Source organism: Bufo gargarizans, chromosome 8 (assembly GCF_014858855.1).
Source record: "Bufo gargarizans isolate SCDJY-AF-19 chromosome 8, ASM1485885v1, whole genome shotgun sequence".
In the NCBI taxonomy this organism is placed as follows: domain Eukaryota; kingdom Metazoa; phylum Chordata; class Amphibia; order Anura; family Bufonidae; genus Bufo; species Bufo gargarizans.
This window is the reverse complement of record NC_058087.1, coordinates 11448293-11473009: the sequence shown is the minus strand read 5'-3', so window position 1 is coordinate 11473009 and position 24717 is coordinate 11448293. Positions and strand designations below refer to the sequence as shown.

Below are 24717 nucleotides of genomic sequence, written 5' to 3'. Positions count from 1 at the left end.
TATACGTTTCCTCCATACGTACATCGCAATTTGTGTTGCCAGCGGTTATTGTTTTTGGTGATAAGACAGAGACTGTTTCTTTCTTTCTAGACAGTGGAGCAGGGGTAAATTTGATAGATGCCCATTTTGCCCGCACTATGGGTTTGTCTCTCTGTACGTTACAGAGACCTATTCCCATATTTGCTATTGATTCTGCTCCTCTGTCTCAGAGAAACCTCACCCACATCGTTCATAATTTACACCTTCGGGTAGGGGACCACCATAACGAGATGCTCTCATGTTATGTTCTGGAGGGGCTTCCCACTCCGGTGGTGCTGGGCCTTCCCTGGTTGGTAGCGCACAATCCAGTGGTGGATTGGCAGGCCAGGGAGATATTGGAGTGGAGTGAGCCGTGCAGAGAAAATTGCTTAAATAGCAATTGCTTAGTCGCCTCCATAACTACCCTACCTACATTTGTTTCGGACTTTGAGGACGTTTTTTCTGAAAAGGGTTGTCAGAAGTTACCACCTCATCGTCCTTATGATTGCCCGGTTAACCTTATTCCCGGCGCAAAATTACCCAAGACCAGGTTATATAATCTTTCAGGTCCAGAAAGACAAGCCATGAAGGATTATATCTCCGAGAGTTTGGCTAAGGGACACATCAGACCCTCTTCTTCACCCGTGGCTGCAGGGTTTTTCTTTGTTAAAAAGAAAGATGGGGGCCTGCGTCCTTGCCTAGATTTTCGTGAATTAAATCGGATAACCATCCGAGACCCATACCCTCTTCCTCTCATTCCTGACCTGTTTAACCAGATTGCGGGTGCTAGGTGGTTCTCCAAACTCGATCTTAGGGGGGCCTACAATCTGATTCGTATTAAAGAGGGGGATGAGTGGAAAACAGCTTTTAACACCCCTGAGGGGCATTATGAAAATCTAGTTATGCCTTTCGGCCTGACCAATGCGCCTGCCGTCTTTCAACATTTCGTTAATGACATTTTTAGTCATCTAATCGGCAGGTTTGTGGTAATATACCTAGATGATATTTTAATTTATTCGTCTGATCTGAGAACACATGAGGAGCATGTCAGACAAGTACTACAGGTCCTACGGACGAATGAATTATATGCTAAAATTGAAAAATGTGTTTTTGCCGTTCAGGAGATACAATTCCTAGGTTATTATTTATCTGCGTCAGGTTTCCGTATGGATCCTAGGAAGGTCCAGGCAATTTTGGATTGGGATCTTCCTGAGAACCTCAAAGCACTACAACGGTTCTTGGGCTTCGCGAATTTCTATAGGAAATTCATAAAAAATTATTCGGTGATCGTAAAACCCCTTACTGACATGACTAGGAAGGGGACTGATTTTTCTAAATGGTCTGATGCCGCTAAAGTTGCTTTTTCCTCTCTAAAAGAGAGGTTTACCTCAGCACCTGTACTAGTCCAACCTGATGTCTCTCAGCCATTTATTGTTGAAGTCGATGCATCAGAGGTGGGAGTGGGGGCTGTGCTGTCTCAGGGTCCGTCTCCTGGCAAATGGCGTCCTTGTGCTTTCTTTTCTAAAAAAACTATCTGCAGCAGAACAGAACTACGATATTGGCAATAGGGAACTGTTAGCTATTAAACTTGCGTTTGAGGAGTGGCGTCACTTTTTAGAGGGGGCAGTCCACCCCGTCACTGTGTTTACGGACCACAAAAATCTGCTGTACCTCAAATCAGCTAAGCGTCTCACCCCTAGACAGGCTAGGTGGTCGCTATTTTTTACCAGGTTTAACTTTGTGATTACCTATCGTCCTGGGGTAAAGAATACCAAGGCTGATGCACTATCTCGTTGTTTCCCTGGAGGGGGTAATGTGAGTGATCCGGTACCCATTCTACAAAGAGGAGTGGTTGTTTCTGCGGTACACTCTGCTTTGGAGGGGAAGGTGTTAGAGGCCCAGGGGGACGCCCCGGTCTCTTGCCCCTCAGAGAAATTGTTTGTACCGTTGAACCTACGTCTCGAATTATTAAAGGAACATCATAATTCGGCACTTGCTGGGCACCCGGGTAGTAAAGCAACCTTAGAGCTATTGTCTCGTCGTTTTTGGTGGCCAAGGTTGCGTCAGGATGTAATGGATTTTGTGTCCTCTTGTTCTACCTGTGCGTGCGCAAAAGTTTCACATACACGTCCTGCAGGGTCTCTATTACCACTCGTCATTCCCAATAGACCATGGACACATCTGTCTATGGATTTTATCACTGACTTACCTTTGTCTGCGGGTAAAACAGTGATTTTGGTAGTAGTGGACAGGTTTAGCAAAATGGCACACTTTATTGCGTTACCCGCACTACCTAATGCTAAAACTCTTGCTCAGGTATTCGTCAGTGAGATCGTGAAGCTTCACGGGGTCCCCTCCGATGTTGTTTCGGATCGGGGAACCCAGTTTATTTCTAAATTTTGGAAAGCTTTTTGTTCCCGTTTGGGGGTTCACTTGTCCTTTTCCTCAGCTTTCCATCCTCAGTCGAATGGACAGACTGAGCGTACCAACCAAAACCTGGAGACATATCTAAGATGTTTTGTGTCTGAAAACCAAGAGTTGTGGTCGTCATATTTACCGTTAGCTGAGTTTGCCATAAATAATCGCCGTCAGGAATCCACTGGCAAGTCACCTTTTCTTGGTGCATATGGTTTTCATCCCCAATTCTGTACTTTCAAAGAGGGGGGGGGTCTTCTGGGGTTCCCGAAGAGGAACGGTTTTTGTCATCTCTTTCATCAGTATGGCAGAAGGTGCAAGCTAACTTGAAAAATATGGGAGGTAAATACAAATGCATGGCTGATAAGAGACGGTCGCCAGGTCCGGACCTAGGAGTGAATGACTATGTGTGGTTGTCTACTAGGAATATCAAGTTGAAGGTTCCCTCTTGGAAACTGGGTCCTAGGTTTATTGGTCCTTACAAGATTGTAGCCATCATCAACCCCGTGGCTTTTCGCCTGGAGTTACCTCAGACTTTTAAAATCCATAATGTCTTTCATAAGTCGTTACTCAAAAAATATGTTCCACCTCTAGAACCGTCACCGCTGCCACCCCCTCCTGTTGTCGTTGATGGTAGTTTGGAATTTCAGATATCCAAAATTGTTAATTCTCGTCGGGTCCGCCGCTCTCTCCAATATCTGGTGCACTGGAGAGGTTACGGTCCCGAGGAAAGAATGTGGGTTCCTGCGTCTGAGGTAAACGCCGACAGGCTAGTCCGGATTTTTCATGCCTCTCATCCTGAGAGACCTGGTCCTGAGTGTCCAGAGGCCCCTCGTAGAGAGGGGGGTACTGTCACGAGGGTGTCAAGAGCCACGCCTGACTCCGTTGTACCTGGGGTCAGGAGGTCGCAGCGGTTGGCTGCACGCTCTATGTCAGATAGGGAAGTTTCCTTATGGTAGCTTTCTGGGTTTGCTTTACAAACCCTTTTGGCTCACTCAGGGATCCGTAGCTCCTTCTCTCAGCTGTTCCTTGTCCAGCACTCCCAATCCTCCTTATATTCCCCTCTCACACTTCTCTGGTTGCCAGATATAGAGCTTCCTGCCTGGACATCTATTCTGACCCACTGGAGCTGTGTTGCTGCGTTCTCTGAGTGTTGCCTTAGAACGCTACCCTCCGGATCCCTGTTGGACCTTTGTGGACAATTGTTGCCGTCCACCTGGGTGTTTGTGTTTGTCTGTCCTCTCCCTGGTGTTTCCCTCTTAGTGCAGTGGTGAGGACTAGCGATCCCATGACCGGGTCTAGGGCTCATTTCAGGGAAAGCCAGGGTTTAGGCACGTGATCGCCGCACGGGTGAGGAACCCGTCTAGGGACGTCAGGGCAGGCAGGTGCCAGCTGCAAGGTGAGTTAGGGGGTCACCACCTTTCCCTCTCCCTTGGGCAGGGCTTTCCCTGTTTTCCTCCCTGTGCGTGTTGCCGGTCATTACAATATATAACTGAGGAAGTTTCTACCAAGGATAAAGCCAGCATTAGGGCATACGGGCCTTGGGATAAAGACAGCCAGGAGTTCTGAGGAATAGTGCACAGGATTTCTGAGGAAAAGTTCAGCCTGGTCTGTAAGTGTTGTTTTTACCCTCTGAGTATCTTGCAAAAGAACATTGTACCTGCCATTATTGTGAAAGCCTGCTTACAACTGCTGCTGTGTATGGAACTTTACCAACGACTGTACAAAGTTAACTGTTGTCAGTAAAGGAAGTTTGGTTCACCTCAACATCGTGTTCCTCACTTATTACTACTATAAAACGGTGTGCCACCGTTACAGGCACTGGCGTCACGAATCTTAAAGGGACCTTGCCCCCGGCACATTAAACATCTGCAACATCCAGGGCACCTCACCCAATATCAGGCCTGGTCCCTATACACCGAGAGTGCCCCAGAGGTCTCCTGTGCCAGCCTCTCCATCACTGCTGTATGCCTTCCCAGGGTCTCCCATAAACTGTGAGTAACCAAGAGCAACCCTCATTTGCCTATTAACCGTAACCTCACTATCGCAATACCCTGCAGGGCGGCGTACTGCATTTTGCACCACATAGGTTAACTAGTTAGAACAGGAAAGGAAAAAACATGAAAGGAAAAATCTTTATGTCCTTCAGATTGTTAAACCAGGCACAATGGGGGAGATTTATCAAGACTGGCATACCCATATGCCAGTCATGATCTCTTTGCACTGGAGTAAGATGCACCCTCAGTGGTGTAGCTAGAAATCACTGGGCCCCACAGCAAATTTTTGAATGGGGCCCTCCTCCCCCAGTAAGTTTTTCACAACCCCTTCCTTTCATGCTGCCCCCATTCCCGTGGCTAGTAAAGATCGCTCTCTCAGACCAGGCCCGGCAGCTGTTCCATCCGTTTTATACACTGTCTACACTGTCACTGTATATAATTTCATTGTGTAATACTGTTGAGGGGGCCCTGACAAAATCTTTTAGTCCCCCTCCTCCTGGATGGGCCCCTTCTGGGTCAGGGCCCCAAAGCTGCAGCTTCCCCTATAGTTACGCTCCTGCACCTAATTTATTAAGAGGAAGATGTCTCTTTATAAACTAGTCTCATCTCTGGCAGTCTGTGCACCATAAACTGAAGTCTACACTAGATGTAGACTTGAGACATAACCGACATGATAGCTATAGTTATAGCATCTCTGGACAGTCGGACAGAGCCCTGGCCCTCCCACTACACCCTGCCCCTTCTTCTCGCCACTTTGGAAAAATGGCGAGAAGGTCTAATAGTTGAAAATGAATCTGCAAATGTGGCATGCGCCATAATCTAAACCAACAATTTTCCCCAAGGGGCTTATTACCTTATTACCTAACTTGACTTTACCAAGATAAAATATAACTTTTATTAGTATGTAAAAACTGAATTTGTGAGCAAAAAAATTTGTTTTAAAATATCTGCTCCCTGAATTCAGACTGCACTCTTCCCACTAACCGGCGCTGTTACTGCCAGGGGGGCAGGTTTGGGTTTTAGCTTTGTTCTCCTGTCTTCAGTTTACTAAATCGGCAATTCAGTCAAGTAGAAACAATCCAGATCTTCCAGTGAGTCAGTGATGTCACTGATTTCTGGTGAAGGGCTGGCAGTGGGGGAGCGCTGGTTGGTGGGGAGAGTGCACATCCCCAGTCCAGGCAATAACAATTACAACAATCAGTCTGAATTCAGTGAGCAGATATTTTAAAACACTTTATTTTTCGCTCACAAATTCTGCTTTTACATACTAATAAAAGTTATAATTTATCTTGGTAAAATCTGGGTCAAGTAAGATAATAAGCCCCTCGGGAAAAAATGTTGGTTCTGGTTAGATACCTTTACCCAGATAGGGTCCTATTTAGATATTTATGCGCCATTATCTGCAACTTTTTTTTTTTTACAACAATAGTGGTGTAAATAGCTTAATAAATGTCCCGCACTGTCTGGTAGTGCAAGTTCACCTGAATACCTTTCACTTAGTGATCCATTGTTTCATTCTGGAGAAAAAGCTTTTTTAATCCATATGCAAATGAGCAGTTAAATGCTCCAAGTACGGGCCCAAGCCACTCTGTGCACCTTTTCTCTTCCAGCCCCTCCCTCTCCATCTTGAGATGACCAGGAGAGATGACTATGCAGGAACCTGGCCCTGTTAATCAAGAAGGAGTGAAAGGTATCACTACATTCAGCTGAGCTAGCCCTGCAACGCATTGTACCTGGTTTGCTAGTGAACTTTCTGGTGGCAGACTTCCTATACATAAAGTTATGTGCATGAGTACTTTACCTCATTGCAAAGGACGCCTGTACTTGAACACATGGTTTAACCCCTTAGGCTGGGTTCACACGGTCGTTGCGGGTGCATTGCGGGAAAAGATGCAGGTGCGTTGCGGGAACATGCACGATTTTTAATGTCAATTGAGGGTTAAAAAATAAATTAAAAAAATAGCTCACCTCCTCCAATTGATCGCGTAGCTGAAGGTCTCCTGTTCTTTCTTTAGGACCTGTCAAAGGACCTGTGGTGATGTCACTGAGCTCATCACATGGTCCATCACCATGGTGATGGATCATGTAATGTATCATGTGATGAGCACAGTGATGTCACCACAGGTCCTTTGACAGGTCCTGAATAAAGAACAGGAGACCTTCAGCTACGCGATCAATTGGAGGAGGTGAGTTATTTTTTCTTTTTTTTTAACCCTCAATTGACCTTCTACTAAGCATTCTGTATTAAAGAATGCTATTATTTTCCCTTATAACCATGTTATACGGGAAAATAACACAGTGAATAGACTTTCATCCTAGCAACCATGCGTGAAAATTGCAACGCATTCACACTTACTTTCTGATACTTGCGATTTTCACGCAGCCCCATTCACTTCTATGGGGCCTGCGTTGTGTGAAAAACACACAATATAGAGCATGCTGCGATTTTCACGCAACGAACGAGTGCTGCGTGAAAATCACTGCTTATGTGCACAGCCCCATAGAAATGAATTGGTCCGGATTCAGTGCGGGTGCAATGCCTTCACCTCACGCATTGAACCCGCGCGGAAAACTTGCCTGTGTGAAAGGGGCCTTATATGTATGGTGGAAGTCCAGTCTTTAAAAATGGCACCTGCTCATGAGCACAGCGGGTGTTATAGCAGCGGGATTTTTGCTGTTTTAACAGCAAACACATGGGGCTAATGTCTGCGATCAGCGCTAATGCCAATCGTAGACATTAAACCCCTTACGTGCCAGGGTCAATTGTGACCACAGCATCTAAGATGCTTTTCCTCGGGAGAACTGCACTCCCAGGTCCGGAATGCCTTCCCTATGCGGAGATCGGCAAAGACGTTTGTTGTCTCTATTAGGCTGGATCTCGGTGTAGAGTTCCAGCCTAATAGAGCTGTAGGTGGCAGTGCTCAATAGGGAAATAGTGTAAGTCCTTCACAATGCAGTAGTCATTTATTGCAATGTGAAGGACAAATAATCTATGGATCACTTGCCAAAAGCCCCTGAGGCGGCTTAATAAAAGTGTAAAAAAAAAGTTTAAAAAAATATAGACATATAAATATTTTAATCGCCCCCTTTCCCCGAAATAAAAATAAATAATAAAAAATAAAGATCATAGGTATCGTCATGTCCCAAAATGCTGATTACTATTAAAATATAAACATATTTATGCCGTATGGTGAACGCCGTAATGGAAAAAATCTAAATGTCCGATTCACAGTTTTTTTAAGTCGCCTCACCTCCCCAAAAAATATGAATAAAAAGTGATCAAAAAGTCATACACATGCCACATAGGTATCAATAAAAGCTACAAAATGAGCCTCCACACTGCGTAGGCATAACTATAAAAAGAACATGGCAATGAAAAGAAAAATTTTATTTTTTTCCAGGATTCTTTTCATTATTAAAACATAAGAAAAACAACATAAATGTGGTATTGCTGTAATCCAGGCATGCTCAACCTGCGGCCCTCCAGCTGTTGCAAAACTACAACTCCCAGAATGCCTGAACAGCCTACAGCTGTCAGCCTACAGCAGGGCATTGTGGGAGTTGTAGTTTTACAACAGCTGGATGGCCGTAGATTGAGCGTGCCTGCTGTAATCAAACTGACCCAGAAACTGAAGGCAACAGGTCAGTTCTACCGCATAGGGAATGCTGTAAGAACAACTATGATGGAATTGCATTTTTGGCAATTTGGCAATTCCACTCCATTTGAAATTTATTTCCAGCTTCCAACTACATCGTATGCAACTGTAAATGGTGGCATTAGAAAGTACAAATTGTCCTGCAAAAAGTGAGCCCTCATACAGCTATGTGAACGGAAAAATAAAAAAAAGGTTTGTCCCTGGGAAGGTAGGGAGTAAAAGATGAAAATGCAAAAATGGAAAATCACAAGGTCCTGACAGGGTTAAGCTACAAAGTAACTTCTATTCTGTCCCGTTGTTCAGTTACATTGCTTTTATGGTTTATTGGCTCATTGCTTTGGTGTAAAAAGCAATATCCATTTTCAGTACTTATTTTCAAGCATTACAAAGACTGGAAGGTAAAAAAAAAAATCCAATTTGTAATAAGTATTTTGTTTGACCTCATCATTCCCCTTTCAAGTGGCCGGACAATACATTGGGTGATGAGTCTCACACCGGGGGTCTTCATCCTGTAGAGCCGGAGTTGCTTTTGTCTCCGATATGCTATTTATCTACTGCATAAAGAAAATATGAGATCTTAGCAGGAAACCATGACTTCCTCCTGCTCTATATTTTCTCATGATTTAAGCTGTCTGGATGATAAATGTGACACTTGGGTACATGAATATTTTTCTAGTAGCTGGAAATAGAAAAAGAAATCCCAGAGTCATTTAGAAGGCTCCTTTGTAATGGCAAGAAGCTCGAAACAATGGGCCAGTGACAGCGAATTTCACAAGACAGAGATGACTGCGCATTGTCTCTAGGCTGGCAGGTGCAAAAAGGAAAAATCTTGAGAATACTTACAGTCTATAGACTTGTCTTTGGTCGACCTACATAATATACGTAAGAACCCAATACACATTAGTGTTTTGTCGGCTGACAGTCTAATGTGTATGTGGAAGCATCTCTGTCCTCTCTTTCCACTGAAAACATATACATGCTGAGCCAAACTGAACGCACCTGAGCATCTGGGGAAAATCACAGCTACTGACTGTGTATGGCCACAGGGGTTTTCTGAGACTTAACTGAAGACCTATACCTTATTGGTGGGGGTCCAACACCTGGGACCCCTGTCGATCAGCTTTTTGAGAAAGCCTGGCACTCCTATAAGAGCTGCTGTCTTCTTACAGGGTTATCTAGGTCATGTGATGTCACGTTCATCGGTCACATGACTTGGGCACAGCTCAGCCCCATCCAAGTGAATGGGGCTGAGCTGCAATACCAAGTACGGCCACTATACTATGTATAGCGCAGTGCTTGGCAAGATGAGAGAAGGCTGCAGTGCTTACAGGAGTGCCGGTCACTTTTCAAAAAGGGAGAGTGCAGATAGACTGCAGGGCGAGTTCAGGGAGACTGCAGGGAGAGTGCAGAGTGACTGCAGGGTGAGTTCAGGGAGAGTGCAGAGTGACTGCAGGGAGAGTGCAGAGTGACTGCAGGGTGAGTTCAGGGAGAGTGCAGAGCGAGTGCAGGGAAAGTGCAGAGTGACTGCAGGGACACTGCCGGGACAGTACTGGGAGAGTGGAGATAGACTGCATTCAAGTCAATAGGTCCGTGAAAAAACACGAAGGCACACAAGATTTTCATCCACGTCCGCACGTCCGCGTCCGTTTTTTCCTATCATTTGCATGGCAAACTTGACTTAGATTTTTTTTTTACTTTCCTTCATGTCTGGACATTCTCCAAAAATAAAGGAAGACACACGGAAACAAAAACGGACACGGAACAACGGAACCCCTTTTTGCGGACCGCAAAAAAATACTGTCGTCTGCATGAGGCCTTAGAGACGCAAATCCCTGTCCAACCAGGTGTCTAAGGCCCCTTTCACACGGGCGAGATTTCCGCGCGGGTGCGATGCGTGAGTTGAACGCATTGCACCCGCACTGAATCCTGACCCATTCATTTCTATGGGGCTGTTCACATGAGCGGTGATTTTCACGCATCACTTATGCGTTGCGTGAAAATCGCAGCATGTTCTATATTCAGCGTTTTTCACGTAACGCAGGCCCCATAGAAATGAATGGGGTTGCGTGAAAATCGCAAGCATCCGCAAGCAAGTGCGGATGCGGTGCGATTTCCACGCATGGGTTCTAGGTGACAGTCTATTCACTGTATTATTTTCCCTTATAACATGGTTATAAGGGAAAATAATAGCATTCTGACTACAGAATACATAGTATAATAGTGCTGGAAGGGTTAAAAAAAATAAAAAAAGTTAAATCACCTTATCCCCATGATCGCCTAGTTCCCGGTCGGTCTGTTCTTTAGCTGTGGCTAAAGGACCTTTGGTGATGTCAGATCACATGCTCCATCACCATGGTGATGGACCATGTGATTGGAGCATGTGATCTGACATCACCAAAGGTCATTCAGCCACAGCTAAAGAACAGACCGGGATCTACACATAAGGTGAGTTAACTTTTTTATTTTTTTTAACCCTTCCAGCGCTATCATACTAAGCATTCTGTATTCAGAATGCTATTATTTTCCCTTATAACCATGTTATAAGGGAAAATAATACAATCTTCAGAACATCAATCCCAAGCCCGAACTTCTGTGAAGAAGTTCGGGTTTGGGTACCAAACATGCGCGATTTTTCTCACGCGAGTGCAAAACGCATTACAATGTTTTGCACTCGCGCTGAAAAATCGCGGGTGTTTCCGCAACGCACCCGCACATTTTTCCGCAACGCCCGTGTGAAACCAGCCTAATGATCTGAACTTCATAGATTTCTATGATGCTGTTAGTTTGGGTTATTAGACCTGCAATTGTGGCAGGATTTTTGTCTGTCATATAGAAGCTAAAAACAGTCCTATTACAGCCTAGCACTAAATTTTCCATTTCTGTATACATTTCCAGGAGGAGTAACAAAGAAGCTAAATATTGGGGAAGATTTATGAGAACTGTGCCTTTGTTTCCTTTAGCAACCAAGCACAGTGCGGCGTTTATTACAGGAGTGGATATAATGAAATACTGTATCTGATTTAGAAACTTTAGACATTTCACCTAAAATAAGTTAATTTTGCATCCATTTTTCTTGGTTTGTTGTTATGAGATCTGCAATTAATTTGCTTGATGAGAAAATGTAGTAACAAAATGGAATTGTGTTTGTTTTGCAGCAGCTGACGGCAGATTTACATTACTACTATATTGTGGAGTTGTCTTTCTACTGGTCTTTGATGTTTTCTCAATTCACAGACATCAAAAGAAAGGTAAAATCACATTTTATTGGCACATACTATAGTTACGTTTGAAGGCAGAATTAGTTCTACAGTTAAAGTAAAAAAAAAAAACAGCCACTCTTCGTTCTTTGAAAAAAGAAGGTTATACTTGTGCTTACTGTTACCTTATTCCACTAAATATATATATTCCATTTATTGCTGGCTGCCATGACGAGGAAATATGTACATCAAATTGTGTGTTCACTATAAAACATAAAGCACAATACATGTGGGAGTCATGTTCCGTCCATAGAGAAAAACATCATTTAGGCCTCTTTTACACTTGCGTTGTCCGGATCCGGCGTGTACTCCATTTGCCGGAATTACACGCCGGATCCGGAAAAACGCAAGTGTACTGAAAGCATTTGAAGACGGATCCGTCTTCCAAATACTTTCAGTGTTACTATGGCAGCCATAGTAGGAGCGGGGAGCGGTATACTTACCATCCGTGCGGCTCCCGGGGCGCTCCAGAGTGACGTCAGAGCACCCCATGCGCATGGATGACGTGCCATGCGATCACGTCATCCATGCGCCTGGGGCGCCCTGACGTCACTCTGGAGCGCCCCGGGAGCCGCACGGATGGTAAGTATACTGCTCCTCCGCTCCCCACTACACTTTACCATGGCTGCCAGGACTTTAGCGTCCCGGCAGCCATGGTAACCACTGTTAAAAAGCTAAACGTCGTATCCGGCAATGCGCCGAAACGACGTTTAGCTTAAGGCCGGATCCGGATCAATGCCTTTCAATGGGCATTCATTCCGGATCCGGCCTTGCGGCAAGTCTTCAGTTTTTTTGGCCGGAGCAAAAAGCGCAGCATGCTGCAGTATTTTCTCCGGCCAAAGAACGTTCCGTTCCGGAACTGAAGACATCCTGATGCATCCTGAACGGATTTCTCTCCATTCAGAATGCATTAGGATAATCCTGATCAGGATTTTTCCGGCATAGAGCCCTGACGACGGAACTCTATGCCGGAAGAAAAGAATGCAGGTGTGAAAGAGCCCTTAGAGTGTAAGGAGCAATCCCAAGGACAGACTGAGGCCTCATGCACACGGACGTATTCTCTTTGCGTGTCCATTCATTTTTTTTGTGGAATCATTCATTATGGAATCATTCATTTTAATGGGTCCGCAGAAAAAAACGGAAGTTACTCCGTGTGCATTCCGTTTCCGTATGTCCTTATTTCCGTTCCGCAAAAAAATAGAACATGTCCTATTATTGTCCACATTACGGACAACGATATGACTGTACTAAATACACGCGGACGTCATCAGTTTTTTTTGGGGGGGGATCAGTTTTTTGTGGACTGCAAAATACATACGGTCGTGTGCATGAGCCCTTAGTGTAAGGTACCCATCTGCAGAAGCCACCTTGACACTGGTAGATGGGCCTGACACATTTAATCAAAAATGTGCGCCAAGAGCTTCCATTTTTTATGTGTAGTAGGTATAGTACCACTTTATTACAGAGTAATCCCTAGTTCTATTATTTGCATGTGTAATGGTGTGCTGCCATACGTTTGTTGTTTGCTGTATGCTAGCTTTATGGATGTGCACCTGGTGACTTTCGATGTGCTAGTCAAAATTTTCTTGTAGTTGTTGTATTCTCCATACTGAGCTATGCACGAAGCATACTAGATCTCTATTAGGGTTAAATAGGAGAGGGGATCAAAAGAGCCCATGTACTAGGACCCTAAGGAGTCTAAGGCTAGGGCTACATGATGACATGTGTCACGCGACAACAAGTGGCGAGACACATAGGGCACAACTACACTGCAACATGTGTCGTGCAATATTTTGGCGCACCAATGTCGCGCAACAATATTTATAATGATAGTCTATGGTGTCGCAGTGCAACATGCGACATGCTGCGACTGCGACAGTCGCACGAAAAATCAATTTTGGACTCCCCTGCATAACAGAAACGAGACGGATCCGTTTTGCAGCCCATAGACTTCAATTTTGATGGAAAGAATAACAGAATGCCTCTAAGGCATCTTTCACACGGGCGTCATGGATTTTGGCCAGGTAAGATGCGGGTGCGTCGCGAGTGCAAAACATTTTATTGCGTTTTGCACGCGCGTGAGAAAAATCGGCATGTTTAGTACCCAAACCCAAACTTCTTCACAGAAGTTCAGGTTTCGGTTAGGTGTTGTGTAGATTTTATTATTTTCCCTTATAACATGGTTATAAGGGAAAATAATAGGATTCTTAATACAGCAAAATAAGGCTGAAGGGGTTAAAAATAATTAAAATATTTTAAACTTACCTCATCCGCTTGTTCGCGCAGCCCAGCTTCTCTTCTGTCTTCTTCTTTGAGGAAAAGGACCTGTGGTGACGGCACTGTGCTCATCACATGGTCCGTCACATGATCCATCACCATGGTGATGAGCACAGTGAATTTTTAACCCCTCCAGCCCTATTTTACAAAGCATTCTGTATTAGGAATGCTATTATTTTCCCTTATAACATGGTTATAAGGGAAAATAATAATGATTGGGTCCCCATCCCGATCGTCACCTAGCAACCGTGCATGAAAATCGCATCGCATCCGCACTTGCTTGCAGATGCTTGCGATTTTCACGCAGGCCCATTCACTTCTATAGGGTCTGCGTTGCATGAAAAACGCACAAAATAGAGCGTGCTGCTAAAGGTTCCTATTTATATATGTATGCCATCGAACAATGAGCTTCTGAAAGGTGAAGGGAGGTAAAACATTGTGTAGTGATGGACCTGAAATAAAATATATGGCAAAAACCATCAGATTAGGTTTTTATCTTTTTGTTTGCATGTTGTCTAAGTTTTTTTTTTAGCAGGTTGCGTTCTGTAAAACATTCACGCAATGGTTTGGGTTCCTGGCTATTCGCCTGAGATGTAATTACAGTCCTGCTCTTTTGTCCAATGTCAAACCCCTATATTATTATTTGTTCCTAAAATACTCAGAGAGGATCTAATACATTTTGTGTTATTACTAGATCTGTTGACAGCTTGCTCATATCTAATTCTGGTGCCCTGTAAGCTGTTCTGTTGCTAGAAGCTATTGGGAAGGAGCCAGTATTTCTTGAATATTTCATTTAAGAAAACCTACGTTATATCTGCATGAAATCGATGGCCGTATTCCAGACCTCGGTTACTTGAGGATCACTTTGAGCTTTTTCCCATAAGAATTATTGGTGTGAATTGATTGTTTCGGTGAGATGCATTAGTTTAGTAAGTAGTGTGAATTTTCTTTCAATAACTAATACACAATACACAACCAACGGATCCACATTATAATATATAGATACGCAGCAAAAACTATCCCATGGTTATTATTTACATACACAATGCTGTTTAAAGGGGTCTTCCAGCACAATAAAAATTGGTGGTAGTGGTCCTAGTGGAGCATAAACACATGAAAGACCGGATACTCAACTCTCACCTATCCCCTCACTTCTGGCATGTTGAGCAAGGACAGAAAGCTGATAGGGGACCAGAGCAGCATAGGAACAACTGCGGTGGGAGATCGGTGAGGGTGAGCATCCACTCTTTTGTTTTTAAGCCTATCTGAACCCACTGCCACCATTTTTTATTGCACTGGAAAATCCTTTAACCTCCTAACATTAAAATTGGAAAAATCCCAAAAATGTCACTTTTTTTCATTGTAGATTTTTAATACTGTATGTGTCTGCAGTAAATCTTGTTGGAGCACAACTCGGGGGACACTATTGCATTTTTAACCCCTTAGTGACATAATTAATTTTAGCCTTAAGGGCCAATAATTAATATTTTCCACCTTTGTGCTCCAGCAGTCCTAACTTTTTAATCTTTTCTTCTAAATTAGATTAGTTGTAAAGTTTTTAGGAACCATTCTGGGGTATATAAAGTGTAGTAAATAACTTCTATTATTTTATTTTTAGGGAGAAAGATACAAAAAAAACTGCAATTTTAACATTATTTTGCAGAATTTATTTATGGTGTTCACTGTGTGGTAAAAATGATATGACTTTATTATGTGGGTCACTACAGTGATGATAATGCCATGTTCTATATATTTTTTTTTACTATTTTTCCTTTCCTTCTGCAGGCTTTGCAACTGCTCTCCCTTCTCCTCCAGACTGAAGTGGGGGAGGGGGGGGGGGGAGCTGATTTAATGGCTCACATCTTTGGTTTGGTAACAGCTAGATATATGTATTGCATTGTTTGAAAGCTGGCATTCTAAGCTTTAAAACAATACCAGAATGACAGCATTATATTCAGTACATGAGAATATGTCACTATTAGAAATAAGGATGCAGTGAATACAGCTGAACTTGAAAGTAAAAGCTTACCCTCTATTATTCCCAACTCGATTTCTAACAGTGATATCTCCTGTTTATCTTGGGCTAATGCTGTCGTTTTGGTCTTGTGTTTCAAACAAGACCAGTCCCATGCTTCTAGCTGCTACCATTCAGGAGATAGCAGCATCTAAAGCAGCCCTCTTCCCTTCCACTTCTGCCGGAGCCCAGCTGGGGTAGAATAGTTAAATACTTTTCCCACGGCCCGAGCCCACGGTTAAAGGGGTTGAATGGGCTACAGGTATTGATGACCTATTCTCAGGTTAAGTCATCATCACTCTCATTAATGGAGGTCCAACAACCAGCACCCTCACCTATAATCTGAAATGGGCGCCTGCGGGGGCCTAAACTATTCAGTGTATGGAGCTGCAGTGTGGGCACTACACAGTATATGGAGCTGTCTGCTTCTAGCTCAGTACCCTTTATGCTTTCCAGTGATGTGGCTGCCCGACACAGTTGATCGAAGTGGTGACAGATGTTGGACCCCAATGGATCTGATATCAATAACCTATCCTGAAGGTAGGTTATCAATATCTGTAGCTTAGACAACCTCCTTAATCAAGGTTTATGTAAAAAATTGTATCCTTGGAATTGTTTCTCCAATGATTTTGTCTTAATGACATGGATTATTTTGATCTTAAAGGGAACCTGTCATCAGCATTTTAGCCACCAAACTATACTCACCCCTCAGAAGTCTCTGTTGACTGTGACTAGTAGACTGACACCTTTTCAGTTCCAAACACCACCATATGCTTGAGAGATCTGTGTTCATATGTTTTGTGCCCTGGAGGCTGATTAGATGTAGGAGGTCACCAGGACTGGGCTCTGCTAATCATATTCCTCACCAGTGCTTCTTGATTGACATTTCCTCCTGAAGCCATGGATGTAATTGGTGATTTTGCACCTGAACAGGATACAGAGCAGAATACCAATGCAAATGTGCAAGATTTAAAATTTTCTGGAGAATGCAATGAGCTGTTCATGAATAGCTATGACCCTTCTTCTCACAAGAAAGGGCAATATGACTTACATACATACATTATAGGAAAACTTTGGATGCTAATTGAAGAGGTCCATGGGCTAATTAGGAAGTAAGTAGGGGTTACGGGTGAATAATTATTCTACCCCTGCCTTATGTTAATGTAAGAATTTTTGGGGGTGAGAATTTTTGGGGTTTTCTGTCACCATGACATTTTATTGTTTTGCAGTTGAGGTAGTTGTTTGAGAGCATTTTTGCTGTGTTAGATATATTTTTCAATGGTACAGAAGGATACAGAACCCACCATCTAACAATGGGTTAACGGTTTTTCATCCGAATTCGCCCTTTAATATTACACTTTCCCAAAAAGTTTTGAATCTCGCAACTAAATTGTCTTGTGATTAGCAAGTCTGAATAATTGCACTTATTCTATAAAACAAAGACATTCTGTACTCAGTTACTGATCGTTTCTCCCCTAATATCATTTAGATGTCTCGAATGATCCTGATTACTACATAACTAGGGTTTTAATCTCTCCTTTAAGTAATTGTAAGTAATTGAGCATAATTGGCAATACAGTCTCTACATCACTCATCAACATGGAGAACAGTAATCAGAGCGGTGCAGCGATCATCCTTAATGCTAACGATTCAAAATCAGTTCTAAGGCTGAACGGACGTCCAGGAGGTATCGGTACCGCAGAATTGCTGCATATGGCATTTCCATGCACAATGTAGATGGCATCTGGTATCCCGTTCAGTCATTTGTAGCGCTGTACTTTGGGTCCCGTCATATAAAGTCATGAAAAGTGAAACATATTTGTCTTTTATATGCTGTTGAAAAATGCTGTTCATTTACATAGTATGGCACCACCTGGTGTTTAAAGTGTATAGCAATGTGCATGTCCATCTAATAAGCTGAGAGGTGGTGGACACTCATGCTGAGTCGCTCTCTGTGTTATAATCCTCAGTACACTGTAGAGCTGCCAATAGATGTGTTTTTCTTCAGTGTGCACTGCAGAGATGCTCTCTTCCCTGTAGAAAGCAATTTGTATTGGCTACTCTGCAGTCAACAGATGTCTAAAGGGGGGAGTGACTGAGCATGCCTGACCAGCAGCATTTCGCTCATTAGGTGGACATGCACATTGCTATGCACTTTGAACCCCAGGTGGCGCCATACTATGTAAGTAGACACAACTCTTCACTGTATTGATTACTAACACCATATTAATAGCAAATATGCTTTATTTTGTATGAGCTATGCTAGGGAAAAATGTAAATAAAAATCATTAACTAAGTTTTACCCCCTTTCCTTACTTTTTGGAATATCCAGTTGTGATATGTGCTCTGGCATCAATCCAGGCAACTCTCCTCAGAGATGTGATGCTAATATTTTGCAGCCAGGGCCAAGGGAAGCATGTTCTTTTTAACTGTTGATTTAATTGATAATTGAAGATACACTGTGAATCGAGTCATCAACAAATTTTATACCCCAAAGCACTCTTCTGACCACAAATCTTTATTATCTGGGGTCAGGAATGGCTAGGAGATTTCAGCAAGTTTGTTTAAGCTACTTGTTACACTTTATGTACATCACAACTCTTTCTAGCACAGTTACTACTGCACAAGACACAGAGCATACCCACACAGCTCTCCTGTATACTGTAAGTCCAGGAGTCATTGTTCACATTTTCAGGTGCCAGCTATGAACCAAATTTCTAATGTTGCAGCAGGATGGTTTCCTCCATAATTACTTTAAAAAAAGAACTGAAAAAATTTTCTATTTAAAAAATTCTGATACATTTCTACAGATGTAGTAGAGTTAACACTCCTGCTTTATGAGACGTGTTATCTAAACTAAATGCGTTAAGCAAACACCTTCAATTGCTTTTCAATGGCTTTTGTTTCAAGATAACACGATGAGTTAAGAAATTTGAGTTAAGAATTTGAGTGTTAACCCTGCTACATCTGTATAAGGCCTCTTTCACACTACCGTATGGCTATTTCAGTTTTTTCACGAATCAGTGGTTCAGTTTTTCGGTTCCGTTTTTCCGTAAGGCATATACAGTAATTACATAGAACAAATTGGGCTGGGCATAACATTTTCAATAGATGGTTCCGCAAAAAACGGAACGGGTACGGAAGACGTATGGATGCATTTCCGTATGCATTCCATTTTTTTTTTGCAGACTCATTGACTTTAATGGAGCCAGGAAACGTGATTTGCGGCCAAATATAGGACATGTTCTATCTTCTCACGGAACCGAAAAACGGAAATACGGAAACGGAATGAATATGGAGTACATTCAGTTTTTTTTGCGGACCTATTGAAATGAATGGTTCCGTATACAGAACGCAAAAAAAAACGGCCTGCAAAACGAAAGCAAAAAACGGTCGTGATATTCTATGAATCTTACATGTTATTCTCTACAGTTCTATATTCAGAAATGTAATTAGATATTTTAGTTTTCATTTCTTTTAACTTAATTATAAAAAAAATAATTGCAGAGATCCATCATCAAACACTGGAACCGGCTGACGAAAAATAGGACATGGCATTGTGGCACTGAAGATTTAGTTGGCATTGGTGGCCAGTATGTTATTTTGGCTGACATTATAAGGTTATCTGAATGGAATATTTCTGCTTGTTGACAGTTTTAATATATTTTGGAAATAAAAAGACTTTTCCGTGAATATCAGGCATCAATAAGCCTTGCGCGTGACCATGAAATATTTCTGTACAAAATGTTACTTTAAAGAGTGTATTTGTTATACTGATTAACAATGTATAAGTTTAATGTATAAATATTAGTTACATAAAGAGAACATACATGTAGATGCTTAAATTGGATTGCTCCAAACAACATTTCATTGTATTGTACATTGTATTACATTGTATTGTACAGTGACAATAAAGGCATCTTATCTTAAAGACGATCTGTCACCAGATTTCACAATATGAAGTGCATACATTATTGAACAGATCTCTTAGACCTGATGATGCTGGTATACTTACTATGAAAATCCGTGTGAGAATAGCTCTATAATCCCTTGTAAACATTTTCTCACTTGAAATTGAAATGAGAAATTATAACTCCAGCCAGATAGTGATAGAGCTTATGAGCTAAACTCGCTCTCCACCTATCTAGCATTTGTGACGAGCTCTTTTATGTGAACCTCCTCCACTGCTGTTACTAAAATCTCTCACTGCTCGGTACAAGTTGCAATTATGATTTATTCGATGTGAAGAAAGAGTCCATCTTCCAGCAGAACTTTAAATGTGGAATTACAGCTTATATCTCCCTTTGCTGTTTCTTTGCAGCTTGTAGCCGAAGCAAGGGAGGTGGTAGACTGAAAGAAGCTTGTCAGTAAAGGTTTACGGGGTGAAGATTGAGTTTAGCCAGTGAATATATTAGACTGATAAGCTCTATAGCTCGACTCCAAAAAATATTAACATCAGATGGTAAAAAAAAATGAAAAATGATTATACAGGCATTCTAATGTAAATCAGCAAGTTGTCCATAATTTACCCTCCAGTGCAAAGGATGCTCTTGCAGCCACTCTCTGCTCTGGCTAATGGGTGAACGTTCTGAAACCAGGATCCTGCCCTATAGGCATAGTCCTCATAAATGCTTTATGGGTTTAATGTTTGTAAAATTCTGTGCCAATTTACAGGGGTTATGCAAGAATGGGGTGGCCCCCACTTTGCCTGACCTGTAAAGAGAAGCCTACTTACCTACTTCCTGACGCTGGCTTCCCGCTCCTTCTTCTCCCAGCCTGCGATACTCCGCTAGGCTCCCTCGCTGTAAACACTGGCTGCGGCAGTAACCGGACCCCCTCGTGTCATGTGACCATGTGTCTGGAGAAGAAGGATCGGGGAGCAGATAAGTGAGCTTCCCTTTACAGGTCCAGCCAAGAGGGCATACGATTATTGTAAGGGAGCAAGTCCAGTGAAATATTTTATGGAATTGTTGAAAACCCACAGTATACTGAATAAGCCCCGTTTGTACCAAATTGTCGTTGGTCCAGCTGTTCATACAAGGTACAGTTGGTGTCCACCATACTCCATTCAACTTAGGCTACTTTCACACTAGCGTTTTTCTTTTCCGGCATAGAGTTCTGTCCTAGGGGCTCAATACCGGAAAAGAACTGATCAGTCATATCCTAATGCATTCTGAATAGAGTGCAATCCGTTCAGGATACATCAGGTCAGTCTTTTTGACTTTTCAGGACGGAGATAATACCACAGCATGCTGCGTTTTCATCTCCGGCCCAAAAAACGGAACATTTGCCTGAATGCCGATCCAGCATTTTTTTCCATAGGAATGTATTAGTTCTAAATTGCGCAGACCTTCAAAAATCAGAAAAAAAATTAATATCGGATCTGTTTTGCTGGATGAGACCGGAAAAACAGATCCGGTATTGCAATGCATTTTTCAGACTGATCAGGATCCTGATAAAGGTACTTCCGTCGTCGGATCTGCCTGCCGGATCCGCCGATCAGTGTGACAACTGACAGCATTTGTATACGGATCCGGGTGCCGTCTACAAATGCATTGCAAGAATGGATCAGTCTCTCCGCTTGTCATGCGGATGGACGGATCCGTCTTGCAGTCTTTTTCACAGTTTTCCCAATCTTCAGTTGTTTTGCAAAGGCGTATCCGGCACTAATGCAAGTCAATGGGAATTAATGAATTAAATGATCCGGCATTCCGGCGACTGATCAGGCAGTTTGGACGGACATAATACCACACAGCATACTGCGGTATTATGTCCGGCCAAAACGCCTGACGGTGACTGAACGGAAGGCATACTGATGCAAACTGAACGGATTTCTATCCATTCAGAATGCATTGGGATATGCCTGATCAGTTCTTTTCCGGTATAGAGCCCTCTTGACGCAACTCTATGCCGGAAAAGAATAACGCTAGTGTGAATGTAGCCTAAGTCTGAAAAATGCCTGATCAGTCAGAAAAAATGACCTGCGTTTGCATACAGTTTGCCTGCCGGAATCAAACAACGCAAGTGTAAAAGTACCCTAAAGTGATCTGAACTTTATTTTTCTCAGCTCTCTTTTATGGGTAATTATAATCTATTCTGTATTAAAATGATTAAGATGTAATCTTTATGCTCTCTTGTAGGATTTCGGAATTATGTTCCTTCACCATCTTGCAACAATATCCCTGATCACATTCTCATATGTAAACAACATGGTACGGGTGGGTACCTTGGTGATGTGCCTTCATGACATGGCGGATGTTTTGCTAGAGGTGAGACACCTGGTTCTGTAGTAAGATGGGAGTCCTCGGTTAACCCTTTTGTGACTCTTCAGAGTGGTCTACGTTTATTATAATTATCAGGCACAAACCAGGAATATGCATTTTCCGATATACAGTCGCTCCAACTGTTGATGAGTCACCTTGCTGACATTTCTGAGAGAAAACATGATGCAGCCTACAAGAGAATTGTGAGCACAAATTCTAGAATAAATCCAAAGTTACACAAGGATGGCTTTAAGAGATTTCACTTCAAAGAAGACTTATCTCCTACCTTCAGAATAGGGCATAAGTGTCTGTACATGTGAGGTCCGACTACTGGGGTCATAAAAATGGAAGTTCCTGATCCTCCATGCAAATGGATCAGTAGTGCCATACAGTATGTGACCAATGCTCCATTTAGCACTTGCCTCTATCTCTGGTAGTCCCATAGAAATGAATGGAGCAGTGGCCACGCATGCGCAGTCTGCCCCATTCACATGGGTTATCAGGAACCCCCATTGACTTGATTGTTTGGCGTTCAAGCGCCATCAGACATTTATCTCCTTTTCTGTGGATAGAGGATGTGTGCTTTGTCGAAAGCCCCTTTAAATAAAGTACAATAATGCTAAAGGCCTACCATTAGAGTAGGTCATCTATGTATAAACAGTAGGGAACCCATACCAGGACCCCCATCAATCTGCAAAATGAAGGGGCTGTGGTCACTTTTCTGCAGTACCTGACTCGTCCACTTTATGGCGCTATGTCTAGCACAGCAGGGCAGCCCTCTTTCCTACATATATGTATATTGCAAGGGTTGACTAACCATTAGGGCAATGTCCACAGACCCATGACCAGAAGTGGCCCACCGCCCCTTTGTCAGTTAAAAGAATGCATATTGCAAATTATACTACGTGCCCCCCAGATCCATTTTTTAACCTATGCAAAGTGTTTCATGGTCCTAGTGGTTAGTACCAAGTCCCTCTAGATCCAGGAGGCCAAGACCAGACTTCCTAATGCAAAAATCTGCAGGGGAATATACAAGCAACCTGCCACCACCACAGCAGACGTGTGCCGCTTCTAACACTTTAATACATTTCTTGAGCTTTTCATCGGCAAAAGCAATTTTCGGCGCAGAAATTAGAAAAAAATATGTCAGCGGTTAGTAGCATGATTCAGCTGTCAATCAGCTTACAATTACTGTCTGCTCTTTTACATTCTAGGCGGCCAAAATGGCAAATTATTCCAAATGTCAAAAACTGTGCGACCTCCTGTTTGTCGTGTTCGCTCTGGTGTTCGTAATTGCCAGACTTGGTGTATTCCCTTTATGGTAAGTAATGATGACACTGAAGAAAATAACTTCTGCTGTGAAAGGATAATCATTTACCAGGCCTGGTAACTTCCTTGGTATGTAATAATGCCAGCTTCTTGCTTTTACGTTTTTTTTTTTGTGTTGATATTGATCCTCCTTTGCCCCTTTCGTCAGCTTTAAAATGTTTTATTTTCTGGAAGCATAGATTCTGGGGGAAAAAAATATAATCCTGTTTTTAAATGTGAGCTCTATGTGAGTTTCAGGTGTTTTTGCCTTTTTTTTGTTATGGTTTTAAGTCTTATAGAGAATACTATGGACCAAACACTCGATAAAATCCAACCCCAGAGTATGCTGCGATGTAAAAAAAAAAAAAAAAGCTACGGATGTCAAATATGCCATAAATCAAAACACAATGGGGGAAATTTTAAGGGGTTTTCCAGTGCTTAGATATTAATGATCTATCCTCAGTAATTAATATCAGTTCGTGGGGATCCAACCCCAACGATCACTTGTTTTGAGCAGCCAGTACCAGAAAATATATAGTTGGCAAAAGGCTCTATTCACGGTGTTGCTATTAGTCCCAGTGTACTGCAGCTTAGCTCCCATTCACTTGAAGCTGCAGTACCCCAGCAGGGTCACTATACCGTGGAAGAAGCCTTCTGCTTATGGTTCTGTCTATTGTACACTTTCCGGTGTCGGGAACTTCCTGAAACAGCTAATCGGTGGGGGTGCTGCATGTCTGACCTTCACCAATCTCATTTTGAGATAACCGTTCCTGAGAGTAGTCCATCAATGTTTAAGTAACAGAAATCCCTTCAATAAGCTAAATGGACCAGATTTCTGGCTTAACAAAGGGCACAGTACATGCTTTCCACCTCATTTACATGTTTTAGACATTTCTTGCACCTCACTGAACAAGTGGAATATGGCCTAAGATGCGCCAATGTTTCTCAAAATTATGGTGAAAAATAACAGCAACCAGTAGATGATGTAAATTGCGATAAATTCTCTAAGGGTGTACTTCAATCTAAGGGAGCCACTTCAAAAAAATCTGGAGCATTTTAGAGCCTACTGAAGCGGCGCCTTTTGATGCCAGAATATTGGCATGGGTTCCATGCCAAGAAGCTGGCGGTGGTTGCTTGAAATTCACTTGCTGTTATTATCAATGGGAGGTCGCTCTGTCATTTGTGTAGTTGGTGGCTTAAAGCCACTGCACTCCAAGAAAGGACAGCCGCAGCGGGTGTCTGTTCGTGGTTTAGTTACATTCAGTGGGACTAAAACGTGAAGGGCTGAATTTGAAGAAATGACTTAAGTGTTATTAGTTTACAAGGTTCTGCTGATGCAAAACTGATTGTTCCCCATTCTCCAGTTGATGGTGACGCAGCTAAGAAGTGACTACCGTTCTCTGTGTCATTGCGCTCATTTGTTTTTGTGACTTTTTTTTTCTTAACAAAAGGGTTTCCCTAAATGAGACAGAAGATCTGCTTAGCCATGAGAATTGATATTAGCATCCTGAT

At 42.6% G+C, this 24717-nt stretch overlaps 1 protein-coding gene across 3 annotated transcripts in view; it reads left to right on the top strand.

Annotated features, from left to right (window-relative positions):
- CERS6 (ceramide synthase 6) overlaps positions 1–24717 on the top strand; it is a 187363-nt gene that overhangs the window by 139222 nt on the left and 23424 nt on the right. For 2 of the 3 annotated variants that reach the window (XM_044303673.1, XM_044303671.1), the window contains exons 6-8: positions 11242–11334; positions 21775–21903; positions 23112–23218. In XM_044303673.1, the coding sequence (XP_044159608.1) occupies positions 11242–11334; positions 21775–21903; positions 23112–23218 (329 nt within the window). The remainder of the gene's footprint in view (positions 1–11241; positions 11335–21774; positions 21904–23111; positions 23219–24717) is intronic. The other variant, XM_044303672.1, reaches the window with a different exon arrangement.